Source organism: Patagioenas fasciata, chromosome 3 (genome assembly GCF_037038585.1).
Source record: "Patagioenas fasciata isolate bPatFas1 chromosome 3, bPatFas1.hap1, whole genome shotgun sequence".
Classification (NCBI taxonomy): Eukaryota; Metazoa; Chordata; class Aves; order Columbiformes; family Columbidae; genus Patagioenas; species Patagioenas fasciata.
The window spans coordinates 32,771,075-32,788,911 of NC_092522.1; the positions used below are offsets into that span (position 1 = coordinate 32,771,075).

At 36.6% G+C, this 17,837-nt stretch overlaps 1 protein-coding gene across 6 annotated transcripts in view; it reads left to right on the top strand.

Moving 5' to 3' along the window:
- The window catches only part of PLEKHH2 (pleckstrin homology, MyTH4 and FERM domain containing H2), a 54,790-nt gene extending 40,123 nt beyond the window's left edge, over window positions 1–14,667 (top strand). For all 6 annotated transcript variants that reach the window (XM_071806073.1, XM_065835348.2, XM_071806068.1 and 3 more), the window contains 11 exons: window positions 60–239; window positions 2,007–2,104; window positions 2,590–2,767; window positions 4,582–4,737; window positions 6,138–6,235; window positions 6,612–6,753; window positions 7,498–7,643; window positions 9,055–9,184; window positions 10,150–10,236; window positions 12,219–12,356; window positions 13,456–14,667. In XM_071806073.1, coding sequence (XP_071662174.1) covers window positions 60–239; window positions 2,007–2,104; window positions 2,590–2,767; window positions 4,582–4,737; window positions 6,138–6,235; window positions 6,612–6,753; window positions 7,498–7,643; window positions 9,055–9,184; window positions 10,150–10,236; window positions 12,219–12,356; window positions 13,456–13,638 — 1,536 coding nt within the window. In that variant the 3' untranslated portion in view covers window positions 13,639–14,667. The remainder of the gene's footprint in view (window positions 1–59; window positions 240–2,006; window positions 2,105–2,589; window positions 2,768–4,581; window positions 4,738–6,137; window positions 6,236–6,611; window positions 6,754–7,497; window positions 7,644–9,054; window positions 9,185–10,149; window positions 10,237–12,218; window positions 12,357–13,455) is intronic.
- The last annotated feature ends 3,170 nt before the right edge of the window (window positions 14,668–17,837 follow it).

Here is a 17,837-nt window from a genome sequence, read left to right on the forward strand (position 1 = left end):
TAAGATATTTGTTGGAGCTTTTTGTATGTAAACTCACTTGCTTATTATTTCATATCTAGACCTGCCAGTTGTTTATAAATGCTGCAGTTGACTCTCCTGCCATTGATTACCATGTATCTTTGGCCCAAAGTGCTTTGCAGATCTGCCTCACACATCCTGAACTTCAAAATGAGATCTGTTGTCAACTTATTAAACAGACTAGACGTCGACACCCACAAAACCAGGCAGGACCAGTACAGGTAACCCAGTATTTATTTTAATGGTATCTGTTCAAACATCAGTGAAGGAAATACACAGACTGTTGGGAATGGTAAAGGGGCTCCACTCTTCTGTAGCATCTGCTTACTTAAAATCACATAAAATCCTGAACTAAAATCTTACTACTGGTGTGTCTTCCTGAAATGCAGCTGATGCTGTCCTCCACCAAAGTAGGTGTATGTGGTGACAGAGTGTATCTGTGCCTGTGCTGTTTTTAAAGGCTGGACATACAATGGGCTATCTTCAAGTTAAGTGCTGAGTAAGATATCATGTATGGAACCTAATTCTCATTTACTGCGTCTTTCCTAAGAGAGGTGCTGTATCAGGAAACTGGGTAGGCTACAGCCCACAGGAGTTGTCTCTATAGCATGAATGTGAAGAAAAGCTGTAGCACCATATTGTGGAATCTCAGATGCACTCAAGGCTTCTGAGCAACCTCTTGTATGTCATGCTGTTCTGCACACACCCTGCATGCTAGGTTATAAATACATACTTAAAATGTTTCACTTTGTTTGCTGCCAGCTGTTTGCTGGTATCCAAATACGTACTAATTGAATGAACTGAAACTGAAAGGAAAGCAAATGCTTACAGTTTGCATAGAATTAACAGAACTATAACGGTAGTGCTTATGATGGAGCAATACCTACAGAACTAGGAGATGGACTGGAAAATGAGAAAGTAAATTACAATGTTAAGCCTTTTGTAACAGGCACGTTCTCTCACCATAGAAAGTAGAACACAATAAGCAACATACCTATTATCTAGAAACAGCCCATATCTGGGATGTGGGCAGTATTTTTGCATCACTAAAACATCCACAAAGCTTTTATAACAGACACATTAATAGCACATTCATGTCAAATTAGCACATACTGAAGTTACATATGGCTGATGAACTTAAATTAATCATCATCCTTCTTCAGTACTTTGGTACCTTCCTTTTGATACAGATAAATTGTTGCTATCATAATACACTGGCATGATTTTTAAGAGCTAATATGTTCAGTAAAATCTTTGCAGCTTCATGCTTCTACTGCAGTGTCTCCCTGAAAAAGAGCCAATACTATCCTCCAGCAAAGTGTAGGTATTTGGTGAAAGGGAGTATCTGTGCCTGTGATGTCAAATTTCTATTTAATACCAGGCAAGTCAAATAAATCAAAATAGATAAACCCCATTTTCTAAATTTCACTATGATGCATTGATGCAATTGTGAGAAAGGTAGTTGCAATGACAGTACATGTATATCCAGAGTAAATGAAAGCAGTCTATATTAAGTGAAGCCTATGGATACATGCTGAGCAAGTAATATATACCGAAATACTGAATAATTGTTTCTTCAGTGCTTACTATCTACTTGGTAGGAGGAAAATGTCTTATGGGTCACTTCAGGAGAGCTGAATTAAATTAATTGCACGGGCTTCCCCTCATTTCTTAGTGCTTGGCCTGGCAGCCTTAGTGGTTTTTACCTGTGTGTTAACTGCTTTCTGTACAAACTGATCTACTTTCCCCATTTCCAGCCCTAAAAGAAACTTGCTGTACGCAAGTAAATAGAAGGAAGCATTCTGGCCTTCTGATGAGGTGGCATACTTATTTCCTCAGCTTTTACTCTGTGTTCGTTTTTTTCATTCCTATTTACAGCTGTCTGTTACTTGACTTAGTGCAGTGAGTTGCACTGCTGGCCAGCAGCCACAGCAGCAAGTTTTAATTTGTAAGATGTTTAAAACGGTGAATGTCTTCCTTTTGTCCAGGGCTTGCAGCTCTTGGCTCTCTGCATTGGACTCTTTCTGCCTCAGCACCCATTCCTTTGGCTTCTTAAACGTCATTTAAAGAAGAACGCAGATTCCAGGTATGTCTGAATATTATTACCCAGCTAGTCAACTAGTCTTTTTGAAGTACCTTATTTTCAATCTTTTTTCAATCAATTTAATATTTTAGATCTTCTGACATATATTTTAAAATAAATTTGAGTAGAATTGTGCTCTAGTGCTACTAAACTGTAGTACATGTTACTGCTATGCATCACTTAGGAAAGGCATCCTTTGTTTTGAAAAACACTCTGTACAGGAACCCTTGATTGTATGTTACAAAACCATGAAAACCAAAACATGGCAGATACACAAAATACTCTGAGCAGTGTTCATCTTTGGCACAATTGTGTTGGTCTCAGTGGACTAAGTCTTTTTGTAATTCCACATGGAAAAATGTGTTGGAAGTATCACAAAGTGACATCTGAGTGCTTCTCTCATATGGCACCCCCAGAGAGATTTACTCACAGTTCACTATTCTTTCAATCAGTGCCCAAGAATTGCCATATTTTTCTTTTTGTCACAGAACTGAATTTGGGAAATACGCAATATATTGTCAGCGATGTGTAGAGCGTACCCAGCAGAACGGAGACCGGGAAGCCAGACCTTCCAGAATGGAAATTCTTTCCACTCTTCTAAGAAACCCCTACCACCATTCGCTGCCCTTCAGTATTCCAGTTCATTTCATGAACGGCATATATCAGGTAATGTCAGGTAGATGACGAAATCTAACTTCCCAGCCCCTTGCTAAGATTAGAATATACATGAAGTAGCATATCAGAAACAGAATTCGAAGTGTTAAGGTAGGCATGGTTCAAGTGTCAGCCTGTGCCAGTGTTGGCAATGGCAGGCACAAAGTAATTGAGTCAGATATGATCAACAAAGAGTAAAGGTTTGGGGAAAATTCTTTAAAAGAATGAAAAAAAAAACCTCTTAAGAGTGAAAAATACTGAAGTTCTGTTTCTTATTTAGCCTGACCACCAGATGAATGAATTAGAGTGAAGAACAGGGAAAGGTATTAAATTCCACTTCCTTTCATCAGTCATCTTGAAGTTAAATATCTCAGGGAAGGCCTGGAAGCACAGCTGACACTCCTGTTATCAGTCCTGAAGAAAAACTGTATTCGTTACAGAACAAACACAGCTTCACTCTTTACTTTTTTGGGGCTTCATCAGTCAAAGCCTGGAGGAAACTCTCCATGGGCTGCCTCACATCCTGGTTTGTGTTTCTAACCCTGAGAGCTGGCTTAAAAGATTTTTTTAACAATTCACAGTATTCCTAGACAGAAAGCAAGTTTTTAATATGAAATCAAAACTACATCGGACAAACATTTCATTTCAGGTCACAGAAGAACTCTTGCTTTTTTTTCCCCTCTAAGTTTCTTAATTGCTTACTGCTTGCCCAGTAAAACAGAAAAACACATGTATTGAAATCATTCTAAAAGGTTTCAAAATGGAAGTTTGAAGAAGAAAAGGCATAACTGGTCATTAGTTATTTATTGCTCATGAACATATACTTAAGAGTTATTAAAACAGTAATTAAATAAATTACTTCAGTGGGATCAGCAAATACCAATTATAGTCATTATTGAAAACTCTTGTATTCATTGCTAAAGCTAGATTCAACATTTTTTTGTTTGTTTTTTAATTCCTACCACTGAGAAGCCCAAAATAGAAGTCTAAGATCCTTTTTCAAGATATTTCTTTACAAAAAAAAAGAGGTAAGGGGCTTTCTATCAAGTACAGGAAATACCCTCAAAGCAGGTGTAAGTGAATATCAGTAACTACGATCTGTATGAAAGCCATTTGCCATCTCTTGCTAAAATGCTTTAATACTAGTAACAACAGACAAAAAATCACATTTGGGAAAACAAAACTTAGAAAGCTCTCTCTGTTTCTGGCCTGTGTAGTACTGACAGAGCAACATTTGTAAAATATTTTAGATCTGCCAATGTAGATCTGCCAGTAGTTGTACATGATGAAGAATGATTATTTGATCTCATTTGTTTCACCACCATATTGAAAAGTGTAGGAGATTACAGTTTTCTTCATTTTGAATTTGTCACATAAAGCTCAGATACCAGACTGCTTTCTGTTATGGAGATTCTGTAACAGAAATTCAAGTGTAGCAAGTGCAAGGAAACTAGTGTAAACAAAGAAAAGAAATGCAAAAATCTTACATTTGAAAGCTTTTTGATAGTGACTTTGGTTTCACAAACAAAATGCAGGAAGGTATGATCTGCTGGGAGGTTTGTCGATTTTTGAATGGAGAAAAATGCCACTAAATGGACTTCCCATGTGGAGATCTTGAATATTTTCCAAACCCTTTATGATTTTTTTCATTTCCAATGACAGCAATTTCTTCACAGGGGATGAATTGGGTCTTATATTGCCAGTGTTATTCTAGAGGTATTGTCTTTTACTGTCTTAGATTTTTTGGAGGAGGAGGGGGAGAGTGTGGTGGTTGTTTGGTTTTTTTTAGAAGTTTGGTAGCAAAATACATTTTCGCTGCTGTTTAGGTTGTTGGGTTTGATGCCTCTACTACAGTGGAGGAATTTCTGAACACCCTGAACCAGGATACAGGAATGAGAAAACCAGCTCAGTCGGGATTTGCACTGTTTTCTGATGATCCCTCTGGCAAGGATATAGAGCACTGTCTTCAAGGAAACATCAAGGTAAACAGAAACCTTTAATGAGCTCTGCATATCAAACAGCAAAATATCTTCATTTTACAGAGCTCTCTTCAGACATTGTAAAAAGAAAACATTTTTTCACGCTGAAAAATGTCTTCAGGTTTCTTTCCTCGTAATGTAAAAGGAAAGATTAAAAAAAAAAAAATCACTTTTTCAACTGCTGAAATTCTTTCAGTGAACTGTATTTAAAAGCTTTTTCTAGGAGACAGATATTCATAGAAGTAGTAGCTGGGTTAAAGAAGGAAAATTAAGCTGTTACTAATCACAGCAGCTGGAGTCCGAGACGCATTTAGAGATTTCAGTTAACATTTCTTGTATAGCTCCAAAAGATGACCATTTGCAGTCCAAAAAGTCATTCATATTAGAAAAAAAAAAGAAAAAAAAAAAAAAGAATTCCTTTTCTGAATCCCGAAAAAACAGGGTTCAATTCAGGAAATGTCCAGTGTTTGCCTTGTCATTGTTCTGAATTCTGAATTTTACTTTCCTCTGTTGCTAGAATTAAATACTTTGAAGTAAAGACTGGAAAACACGATACAATCCAGGCTTTAATAAAATACTAGCTATTTTTCAAGCTTTTTAGCAATTAGTGAAAAATCAATGTTTTGTGCTTCTGTCATGTAATTCTTTTGCACCCTTTAGCCAACATTCACAGCTGCACTTTGTGTTACAAGGTGCAGTACAGCAAGGCCTTAGTGACAAACAAATGCAGGGTCATTGTGATCAGCTCTCTTCCCCTACTAGAATAATTACCATATGGAAAGCAAAATGTATTAAAACTGTACTTATTTTCTTGGTAAACACAACTTCAGAAGCTGGTCACGTTCCTGCTTCCAGGAAGGCTCTTTTTTGAAGGAATGGGGATGTGAAGCCCAACCGGGCTCCCAGGACCTCTGTTTCCCCCACTCCCCGTCTGCCCACCTACAGTGCTCCTTCTGAACTGCTCTTGCCGCGCTGTGTAACAAACTCCATACAAACTTTGCAGCTGTTACTAGCAATGACCTGAAAAATTCCAGCATGCAGCAGGAAGAGAAGGCAGAGATCAAAGGGACTTGATTGATCATATAACGACTCCCTCTGTATAATTGCACATTCATTGGCTGCTGCTAAATCAAGTCCCTGGCCTTTCCAAAGAAGCACATTGTGGCTCGTTTCCAACACAGTGTGTGTTGTAGGATAAACAAACAACATAAATGTTAATTATTAAATGCGCCAAGAAAGAAATGCATGTAAAGCTATCTTTCAGTAAGTTTAATAATTCAAGCTATGGATGTTTCTGATACATAATAGGTGAAAGATAGTAAAATAGGTAGAAAACCTCCATTCAAAGGTGTTTTCAAAGAGGAAGATATGGCAAAGGCAGTTTTGTATTGCTTTCCTTCTAGATCTGTGACATTATTTCAAAATGGGAGCAAGCCTCCAAAGAACAACACCCTGGGAAATGTGAAGGCACAAGGACTGTCCGCCTTACTTACAAAAACAGGTTTGTATAGCAAGTATAAAACCTCTGCCTTGTCTCAAGATTGTTTTTAATTTCTGCAGAGTTTCTTCATCTGGAAAATATTGGCTTACTCAAAGCTTGCAACAAAAATAGTAAATGGGTGTAACTGGAGAATTTAAAAGAAAAAAAAAATATTTTTTTCTAGTTCTTAAGAGGCGAGCAGGGCTGCCAAAAAAAAAAAAACACACTGAACTGAGAAGACTGAAATTAAATATTTGCCCACTGGTTCAAGTAAAAGTGTTGCTCTACTGATGTGTTTTTACACTGACGTAAACATGCGGCATTCAGAGCAGATACTTCTCATCCTCTGGGCTAATGCATTTCCCTGTCTTTTTCATTAACTTTGTCTTTTCTGTAGGCTTTATTTTTCAGTTCAAGTCCATGGGGAGACAGACAGAGAGAAGCTGCTGCTAGTCTATCAGACAAATGATCAAATAGTCAACGGACTCTTCCCCGTAAACAAAGAACTAGCGATGGAACTGACAGCTCTTTTAGCTCAGGTAATCCTTGTGCATTCATGACTCGCCCAGCGGTTTTACAGATGAAAAACATAAATAAGGGAACTGTTCCAGGATTGCTTGCCAGTCAAGTGACCTCCGCCTTTTAGAGGAGATAGTGCAGGCAATCAGGTGAGCTGGGATCTTTGTGTAAGGCTGACTCTGTACGTTACTGTAAACACATTACAGCATGTGCTGTGCCTAGCACTATTACAGAGAAAATATGCTTTACCTCCTACGCGGTCAGGCCCCCTTTGATTAAATATCATCTTATCATGCACCATTGCTTCATTCACTGTTCCTTACATGATTTCTGCACGTAAATACACCAAAGTAACAGCTGTTTAACAAAAGTCTAAGACTCCTTTACTAGACGTGGTCTTTATAAGAGCCAGTTTATTTTTAAAAAATTAACGGCTCGAGGGAGGGTTATTTAGAGAGTTATTTGATGGCGTTACTCAATGAATCTAAACTGGTTTGTGTCAGCGGGAGATGTAGCACCCTCAGCAGAACTAGTATTATATTTGTACAATTTGTAGTTGATATTTATTTTTTTCCATGGTAAATATAAAATAAAAAATTAAATTAATTGTTTTACTTTTATATCAATAAATATATATCTTAATTGGCAAACTGGTTTTCATTTTATACTTGGTAAGACAGAGGAAAAGAGATAGCTCATAATACCCAGATAGAAAATTACTGTCGAGTAACAAAAAAAATTCTTTTTCATGGTCTTTCCCTTAGGTAGAGATTGGAGATTTTGAACGGCCTTTCTCAACTCCAGCAGGGCAAGTCACATCCCAATCCAAGTCCAATCACACGCTAAAACAAGTTTTGGAGAGATTCTACCCTAAGAGATACAGACATGGTTGTACTGAGGAACAATTAAGGTGAGATATATTTTGCGATTCACATTCTCTAAATGCTCTAGTAGTGAAATGAGGAGGTTTGAAATTGTCATTAGGTACAACTTACTGTTATGCCCTGTTTGTCTAAATCTGTGTTTGAAACTCATATTCTTGCTGAATTAAAGAGCCCATTCCCTCTGTGTATTTCTAATCTAAACAGACTGTCATGAAGCACGTGTTCCAGCAAAAGCTGGACAAGTTACTGCACAGTGTTACAAAACCCAGCGATTTTGAAATCCTTGTTTTTCTTATCCAGCAAACCGAAATGAAGTCTGTGCACAGACTAAAGTACTAGCGGAAGTAAAGGACATGAGGGTCTGACCTGAGCATTTGCTATTCAAATCCACAGTCTCTGGCAGCCAGTCAAATTGGCAATATGTTAACTTAGTGGACTTGCTAGTAAGGGATCACTTAATTTAAAATTAATAATATGGAAGTCATTTCAATCAACACCTATTAACATAAAGAAGAGCAAAATAGTGTAATAAATTAGCCAAAGTCAATACAGCAATTTTGAAGCCCAATAAACATCACAGAAATGTTTTCCTCATTCTTCACTACAGGGTTGAGAAATTTTAAAGCCGTTACCATACGCACAAACTAACATTATCACACACTCAGAAGATAATAGGGACATTCAAAAGTATACAGACAACATATAAAAAGTTATGCAATTAACTTCAAAGAACAAAGTAGAAGAGATCCTAGATTAGTCTAACTCCTGGAGGATAACTCCCTTTACTAGTCATTCCCCCTCCCTTTCCTCCATCTGCATCTGATGATCATGTGGCTGCCAGGTGAGTCATTCCTGCCAGTCCGTGTGCTAGAAAGGTATTCTGGGGTTGGTGTTTTGGAGGATTAGTTTTCCGTAGGATCATTTTATTGAATCAGCTCACCATAGGGCCACAAAAGAAAAGAGCCAGTGTGAATGCATCAGGCATTAGAAGCACCCGCTTTGGTAGCAGTGCCCAGACACACTAAAAAGAAGGAGTGTTAAGCTGTATCTTCCACATCTGCTACTAGTCACAGGTAAAGATATGTGCTAAGCTGGATGGATTTTTCGGAATGACAACTTGCATAGCTGTTGAGTACTGATAAAAGGTAAATTGATTATCTGTAGAGACACATTAAAAGCTGTGCTAGACTTTTTCCCTTTATCCTGCAACTGCTATATCAATATTTAATCATAATGTTGCAGAAATTAGAAGATACTTTGTGATTTTCATGTGCATAAAAATATTAAATTATGTTTTAGATTTAATACTGTATAAGTGATAGCTGTTGTATTAATTTAAATTATCAATTTAACAAATGGGATTTTTTTCATTAAACTTGCTATGGGTAAGCATTTAAATTCCGTTCAATAAATACATTACATATTTCTTTTCAACAGACAGCTTTGTCAGCGATTGTCTACAAGGTGGATGGCTCTCCGGGGGCACAGCGCTGCAGACTGTGTGCGCATTTATCTCACTGTAGCCAGAAAATGGTCTTTCTTTGGTGCTAAATTGTTTGCAGCAAAAGTAAGTTTAGTAAGTTTGAGGGGCGGTGGCGTTTTAATATATCATATTTTAATATCATAAATTTATTACATATTAATAAAATATGTTTTGAGAGAGTATATTTTAATAAAATATATTGTATTATAATATAAATATAATTTGCAAGTAGTAATGCCTTTTTTGTTGAAAATGAGTGTGTTATACATAGCTGATTGAATCTCTTGTCGAATTACTAACTTGGTTAAACCATATACTGGTGAAATGTAATAGGTGTAGTACTAAATATACCATAATAGTAACTTTCCAATACACGTATTGCTTGCTTTACATTATTAATCTAGCTGGTATTTTTTCATTTTTTTACATCTTATTTTGGGATGGCCTTTTTGTTTCAGACTTTTTTTACCTGGTAACTAACAGAATATTGAAAAGGCATCATTAACTGAGTGTGGAGGCTGAATCTTGCAGAAACACTAAATGTTGTTAAGGGCATTTAGAGCACTCCCTTCTGTGCTGGCCTCTATCAATTTCTCGTAAACCACCAGTATCTTAATTCTCTTGATTCGAGTAACAGCTATGTTACAAAGAACTGTCACCTCACCCCTCATGTTTTATTAGGTATTCCCAGCAAAAATATGTTATAATTGTTTATCAGAGCTCTGTTCTTTGCCTATGTAGACATATGTGCTAGTGAACAAACATTAAAACTCCTGACTTATTTTTTTTAATTTATTTATGAAACTATACATTTTATTGGACTAAGCACCAGGGGAGGTTCTGAGGGTATGAGGCTGAGTTCATAGTTCTGCCCCTGGCTGCCTCCATGGCTTTGGGCAGCTACTTCAGTTCCCTTACATCAGTTCCCTCCCAGTGTAAATCTCAGTAAGATCTGTGTATGGAGAGAACTCTATAACATCTGAGAGTTAATAATTATTTACATATTGCCTCACTTTGAAGTAGTAATTAAAGTACATTTCCTTTTGTAGCCTCTAGCAACATCCTCAGTTGAGAAGTCCTTAATATGGTTTGCTGTACATGAAGACGGTATAAGCATCCTAGATTACAGCTCTATGGTAAGTGGAACTTCTGTTTTAATTTTGGTCAAAGTAGATTTTAATACCAAGTATATGGAGAGACTCACCACCATACTACATGAAAGATGGCATTAGCCTTCCGTGCTAAGTTATCTGGTTTTTCTCCTGAAGGAAAAAATCATTCCTTTCAAAATGCTTTAATGTTATCATTGTTATAGTAGCACTAATAATAGAAATAAGTAATGAATTCTTTGCACAGAATTTATTTTTGTTTATCAGATACAGTTTTTCTGTCTTTTAATGAAATGTTAATGTTTTAATCATTCAGATGTCAGAAGATCCATAGTTACAGTTCTTACAATAACATTAATTTTCTTTTCCTGGAGACTTAATTTTCCATTATTATTCATAATAAATATACTCAGCAAAGAGCAGTTACTTTAAAAGATTGTTATTTTCATTGTCTTATTTTTGTTTAATAGTAGGTAATATAACCCAGTGTTATTTAATTATGTCATTTTAGTCTCTGATTTTTCTTTGATTTGCAATAAAATTTTTCACAGAAAACGGCTCATGGTAATCAGTGTAAAAAAGCAGTGCCTGAGAAGATCCCTGCTTTAATTTATATCCTGCAAGGAAACAGAATGGCGTGGCGCTATTAGCAAGTGCTGATATTGAATATCAGAAAATTAAAATCTCAACTTGATAATTGTACTGATATGGGCCTTTTCATTACGTTGCTTTGCAGTTAAAGAAATAATTAAGAACATGAGGAGAGCAAACAGCATTTCTGTACAGAGAAAGAGCACAGAGAGCTTGCATCAGACTGCAGAAAGCTCTGTGAACACTCTCTGCTCCTAGAGTGAGCTCTGGTGTTTCTGCAGAGCGCTGCCAGTTTACAGAGTCAACAGGCCTTACTCGCTGTTCCAGAAATGCTCATGTGCCACGGAATATTGTGGTTTTCTGTAGGAAGGATCCATGGTATCAGAAATGATCATAGAATCATTTCAGTCGGAAGAGACCCTCAGGATCATTGAGTCCAACCATAGCCTAACCTAACTCTAGCACTAAACCATGTCCCTAAGAACCTTGTCTCAACACCTTTTAAACACCTCCAGGGATGGTGACTCCACCACCTCCCTGGGCAGCCTGTTACAATGCCTGACAACCCCTTCCGTGAAGAATTTTTTCCTAATATTAAATCTAAACTTCCCCTGGCACAACTTGAGGCCATTTCCTCTTGTCCTGTCACTTGCTACTGGGGAGAAGAGACCAAGGGGTAGTTAGAGAAAACATTTCAAATTAAGGGCAAAATGAGGTTTAGTAAACAAAGGATGTTAAGTCAGTTATTGTAAAGATATTACCTCCCAAATAATTTTAAATGTGGACATCTGCAGCACATTAATATGAGTCATAATGATAAATTAAATGCTAATCAATGACTCAAAGGCCACTGGTGTGGTGTTGAACATCGAACAATTAGAGGCAAGGCATGGAAAGCAGAGGAGCCTTGCAGAGCATTTATGTTTCATAAGAGACAGGAAAAAATAGAACAGAATTTCTGTGTACGTAAACTACATCAGTGCTGAAAAAGAAGTTCTGGATTTAAATTCCTTTAGATTCTCATATTCTGCCATTTACTTTGTTTAGACATTGCTTCAATTTCAAATGGAATTCCTAAGATTAACTTCTCCCAAAGTCAGTCAAGACTTGTGTAAATTGAATTACACACTTGAGTTGAAACCTGCTTATAATATCTTTGATCTAATTAATTTGGAATAGAAACAGAGGTTGAATTTACAAGAGTTATCATCTGCGATGGAAACTCCTCATAGTGAAGGTCTGAATGAAGCTATCCCAAGATGTACAATTCATTTCAAGATTCATAAGAGGCTAAACCAAACATTTTGAAAAATACACATGTAATTTTACTTTTTACATAAGTATTTGTCATTATCTGTTTTTCTTGCATTGTCCTGTTTATAGCTTTATGTTTTGATTTTGGGGTTTTCTTTTTTAAGCGATTAACAGTTACATATACATATAAGAGTCTGATGACTTTCGGAGGTTACCAAGATGATTTTATGCTGGTTGTTAACAATGCTCAGACAAAGGACAAATCAACCGAAAAACACCTTTTTGCCATGACAAAACCAAAGGTTGGTATATTACCTGAAATAGTTTCCCTCCATCTGCTACTCTTCTACTTTTTCTAGTGGATAATCCTTAACATATGGAAAAGATGAAACACCTTCTTTATTCTACCACTCTCAGATTATTGACTTTTGCCAGATGGTTTTAGAGAGCAAAACAATTAGTAATATAAGAGCTAACAGTGACAATACCAGTGTGTTCCTTTTCTTTTCCTGTTCCTAACATTCCAAATTTTTCATGGAAGGACAAAGAAGGCTCTTAGGCACAGGAAGTATTTGCAGTACCTAAAAACTCATCCGTTTGCTTGATCAGCACCAGAGATAATTTTAAGAAGGTACATTTGTGTTCTGCAGTCAAATTGTAGAACACAAGATCTGAAATATCATTTACTTTTTAAAAATTCTAGGATATTTTTAGCTTTGGTAAAGAAACTGTTCATGGTTTTCTAAATCTAGATTCTCTCCTTCACTGGTAAGATTGACTATATTTTTGTAAAAAAACAAAGATTTTGAAGTCTTTTGCTGTCAGTCAGAACAATTTATGAAACAGAATGCAAAATTCCACACATGAATTTGGGTCAAAACACGACTCTTCATACAAATAAGCAAAGTAAAATACATCTGTTTAAGTTTCCCTCAGATTGTGCCCTTATAGGTAGGACTGTGTGGATTGTCAAGAGAAAATACAGTAAAAAGCCCTTAGAAGTCTTCATTCCTTTTATCTACCCTGCATCTTTAGTCCTCTGAGCACTAGGTATTTTCTAGCAGAACTGAGGGAACACATCATAAAAGTTTTTTCTAAGAGCATCATCTTTCGGACTTCAAAATCTCTCTCAAAGTGAAAGAAGCCATCTGTTTGAATCAGTTAAGGCTGTGGACGACAAAGTACCTAGTATACTGATGGGAATAACATTACATTATTTGCAGGGAGCAATAGAAAAAAGCTCTATTAGGCATCTCCTCTCTCCCCATCATTAATTTGTTAGATAAAGTGCAAGTACTTTTCCAGTTGATGGTGACTGTCACTTGCTAAAAAGTTAGCTATTTTTTCAGCAGTCAAAACACATCACTGTATTTTTCAGAGTTTTGTGTGTTCCTGTTACAGATTCTTGAGATCACTCTACTGATTGCCAGCTACATTAACAACTTCCATCAGCTGAAAGGAGCTGCTCATCACCTCTCTGCTCCAGCATTACTGACACCTCAGAGTGGACAGAAACTCAAGGAAGTGGGGAGTCAGCCACTTCTTGCAAACAACAGACCAACAAAATGTCCCACTTTGTTATGAAAGGATTATGTATCATGAGAATGCCTCTTTGTTACAGGGTGTTTCTACTCTGATTGAAAACTTTCTGATGTACAAGACATAAAGCATAAGTGGGTCCATAACCACAAGAAAGGCAGACAGGTTTACATTCACTTCAGTGGTATTTAACAGGAGAAGCCCTTTAATTAAAGACCTGGCCTGAACTGGAATGATGATGAGCTCATTTAAGGATTATGTTTTACCAGGGGTCACTTGTCCTTACAGCTCAGAAATAGATGTGTATTGATAGTGATGGGGAAGGGTGGCCTTGGGAACAATTACATAGATTTTTAGTAGTTTTCTAGGTATTTTCTCAGGGACCAAACTGTCTTCAACTCTTCATCTCTATTTTTCAAAATTATACATGTTGTATAACCTTAATTTTGAAAAAGAATTTTTGTTTGAAAAAACAGTCAAACACAACATATTTTCTACTTCCAGCACCCCTCCTTATTTGCAATACAAATACCATGGGACTAAAAAGAACAAATTGTTTGGTTTGTATATTTGTTTCTCCTTAAAGAAACAAACAAACCCACATAAGCACATCATGTAACTATTATAAATTTAAACAGTATTCTCATGATACACTCTAACCTTTGTTATAGAGCTATTTTGCTTGGCAAATCTTCAGCCTTGGTCTGGTAAATTTCTAAATAATCCCACTCTGCTCCAACCTTTTGGAAAAATCAGAGTTGGGCAGGCACTGTATTTAGTATAGTTTTGTTAAACAACATCCCACACCTAATTTCTTCTTCAATCCATAATAATAATATAACACAGATGCAGGAATGACTCACAATTCAAAACACAAGAATAACACAGAAAGCCATTGCTTGAACTATTGTGAGTAAACTTGGAGATATGTGACATACAAAATCCATGTATAATATGTATAATGTATATACTTTGATTCAGAATAATATTTTGTGAAATTTATACTTCTTGTTTTTCATTTGTTATGTATACATTCCATATTATAGTACTAATATAACGTTCTTGCACACAGGATCTGAGAGCACTTTCCAGTTGCCTTTTTCAGCCGCAAACCTCAGTGCTACGTTGGGTCAAGTATACAGAATCACACCCTTTTTTTCTTCCAGTACTCACATTTTTGTTTCCATGCAACAAAACCACTTTCTGCAGGCTCTGAAATGGATCAGCAGCACACTCTAGTAGATAATTTAGATCCAACCACAGAGAAGGTAGTCAAACATGAATCACTGATTTATATATATCTCAGAGTTTCTACTTTTGCTCATGCTAATGATCATGGATCATTAATCCCTTACTGCCAGCTTTTAACGTGGTGGGATTTTTGTTTGTTTTGGTTTGTGTGTTTGGGTTTTATTGTTTGTGGTTGGTTGGGTTTTGTTTTGTTTGGAGTTTTTTGGTTGGTTGGTTGGGTTTGGTTTGGGTTTTTTGTGTGGTTTTTGGCAGGGTTTTTTGTGAGGGTTTTTTGTTTGGTTGCTTTTTGTTTGGTTGGTTTTTAGTTAATTAAAATATAAGTAATTTCAAAATTATGAACTTTAATATTTGAAGGCTGAAAATTTCCTTTATGACATTTAAACATTTCAGATATATACCTACTCATATTGAGTGAAAAGGGATTTTCAGCTGTTTGCCCTCTATGGAAAGTAGGGAGTTTCCTCCTGAAGAATTAAAACGGATTGGAAGGGAGATACTGTTGTGAAAAGAACATGCTCTTAAAAAGTGGAAAGACAAACTAGCAGGCTGACTTGATAAATACATTTATTCCAAAAGCTCTCAAAGTCCTGCCACAGCTACTTAAGTCTGCAGGACTCAAGCACCACTTTATAAATGGTACTATGGGCCAGTGCTTTGTCTTGAAAATTACAAGCAAACATACTATATCTAGATGCTTTCACATCTGTACTGCAGAAAGAGCTACCTGGTTACTTTTCCCCTTTGGTGGTGGTTGTAGCACTAGATCCTTCTCTTGCAACGCAGCAGGGTCAGCAGCAGGAGGTTTACTTCCCAAGGGGCAGCTAATATCCTGCTGTTACTTAGGAAAACAAATTGGAAGCTACTGAGACCCTGCCACCAACTGCAGCGTCTTGTTTGCAGCGCCTCATGCGAACTGATGCAGATAGCATGGTGTAATTGGAATAGCAATTAACATGCCTTTGCTATCAGCAGAATAGCTAACTTTCAGAGATTTGAGGAAAGCAGGGGGGTTGCAAACTTTTAAACAGATGCTACTGCATCAGTTCTGCTCAGGTCAAGTCATAGTCTAAAGTTTCTCAAATATGATTATTAGAAACTTCAGTTTACAAATACAAAAATCTTCATCATGAAATTATGATAGCTATCAATCTAGAATACTCCAACTAATAATTCTTTCCTAATTGTCCAGTTTTAAATGAATGTGGCAGGTAAGGTTCTATTAGAAGGCAAAAAAGTGGAACATTTTGCTCACGAGCTTGTTCATGCCGTTTTTAAAATTTTCATTAAATTTGAAGACAACATGCTACACAAAATAAACAGCTGTTGTGGAGACTGGGTCTTTAAAACATTTACAGCTTAAAACCAGCTGGTTTATAAAGCAGTATACAATATGTGAAGTAGCGTATGACCTGTCTGCCTTTGAGTAGCTAACTCTAGTAATGGCTTTGCTTTTTTGGTGTTAAGCTCTTGCTGCTGAAATATATCCCTATATCATAGTGCCAGAAGCAATCCATGCCTTAGTTTCCCTTTTTTTTTTGGTAGCACTTTCCATACTGACTACAACTAACTGCTCATTATAGGTCACCATTCATCTCATATTGTCACACTACCAGAAATGCTGTGTTAATTTTTATGAAATAAATGCACTGAGAATCACAGTTACCATGACAATGCTACACTAAACAATTAAGTTTCTTTCATTATTTTGATTAGCAAGAGTGAGGTTTCTGTAGTGATAATAACCTCCACAAGCAGACACTTCTCTTTAAGTTAATAGATCAAACAAGTAAAGTCTTTTATACACGCAAGCATACTTCAACAGCTCAGCTTCCAAACATGGCTATGCAAATCTCAGGGGAACTTGCTTCACGTTAATCTAACTCCAGAGCTACTTCGAGGATCCCACACAACGTAAAACAACAAACCTGAACATTTCAGAGTCTGCCTTCCCCATCCAGCCTGAGCCTTATGAGTGATCCACATCTCAGTCTTAACCTTGAGTCATCCAGCAAAACAATTTATACTGTGCTACCTAATCCATTACTAAAGCCCAGGTAGGAATTAGACCTTTCTTACCTCCTGATCTTCAGCAGCAATAAAACAATGGGAGCTGTCAAATGAGCAGCAAGCTCTGGGACTGATAAGGAAGAACTTTGCATGCTCCAGGCTTGCAGAACCTAGGTTGTAAAAATATTCTTAGGATGAGATAAATGTGTTGCCACACGCAAGGAGACTTCACCTTATGTCATGAATTTCAGAACACCTTTTGTGCTTGCTTTGAGCTAGCAGTCAGGAACAGCAATCAGTAGAAACGGCCAATGAATCTGTGCTTGACAACGACTGAAAGATCATATAAACAATGTCTGTATAAACAATCACATTGACTTGAAAGTAATCAGAATGCAATGAAAATTACTATATTACTTGAACGTCACTTTGCCTTGTCAGTTTTTGTGCAGCAGTATCAATAAGCAAACTGTTCATTTCTAAAACAAACAAAACCTATTTACTCTGTAGTACAGTGGGAAACGATAAAGCTTTGAGTTTTTAATACAATCCAGAAAATTAGTGGTTTTCTGTTATTTTAGATTTGAACTTGGTTTATCTTTAAAATAGAGGCATATATTTCCCTATAAAAGAACACTGATAGGTATTTGGTGTTGGAGTTCCTTGTCAGACTGATGCAGTTTTTATTGGTTAGGTCATGAAGGAAAAAAGTCATCCTTGCATAAAGGAATGCACTGCTTAAAGCCTTAAGTAGAGCTTTAATAGTCCATACTGCTTACTGCAACCCGCTAGTTTGAGTAATTTTAACTAAGGTGATTAGTAACTCAGTATTTATGAAGAAAAAAATGTTTACAGTTTCTTATGGCATGAGCAACAAAAGAAATGAAACTGAGTCAGGTAACTTTAAAAAGTGAAATCTCACATTTAATTTCCAGATTGGCCTTCAGTAATTAATTGTACACCCTTACACAATGCTTCCCCAGCTC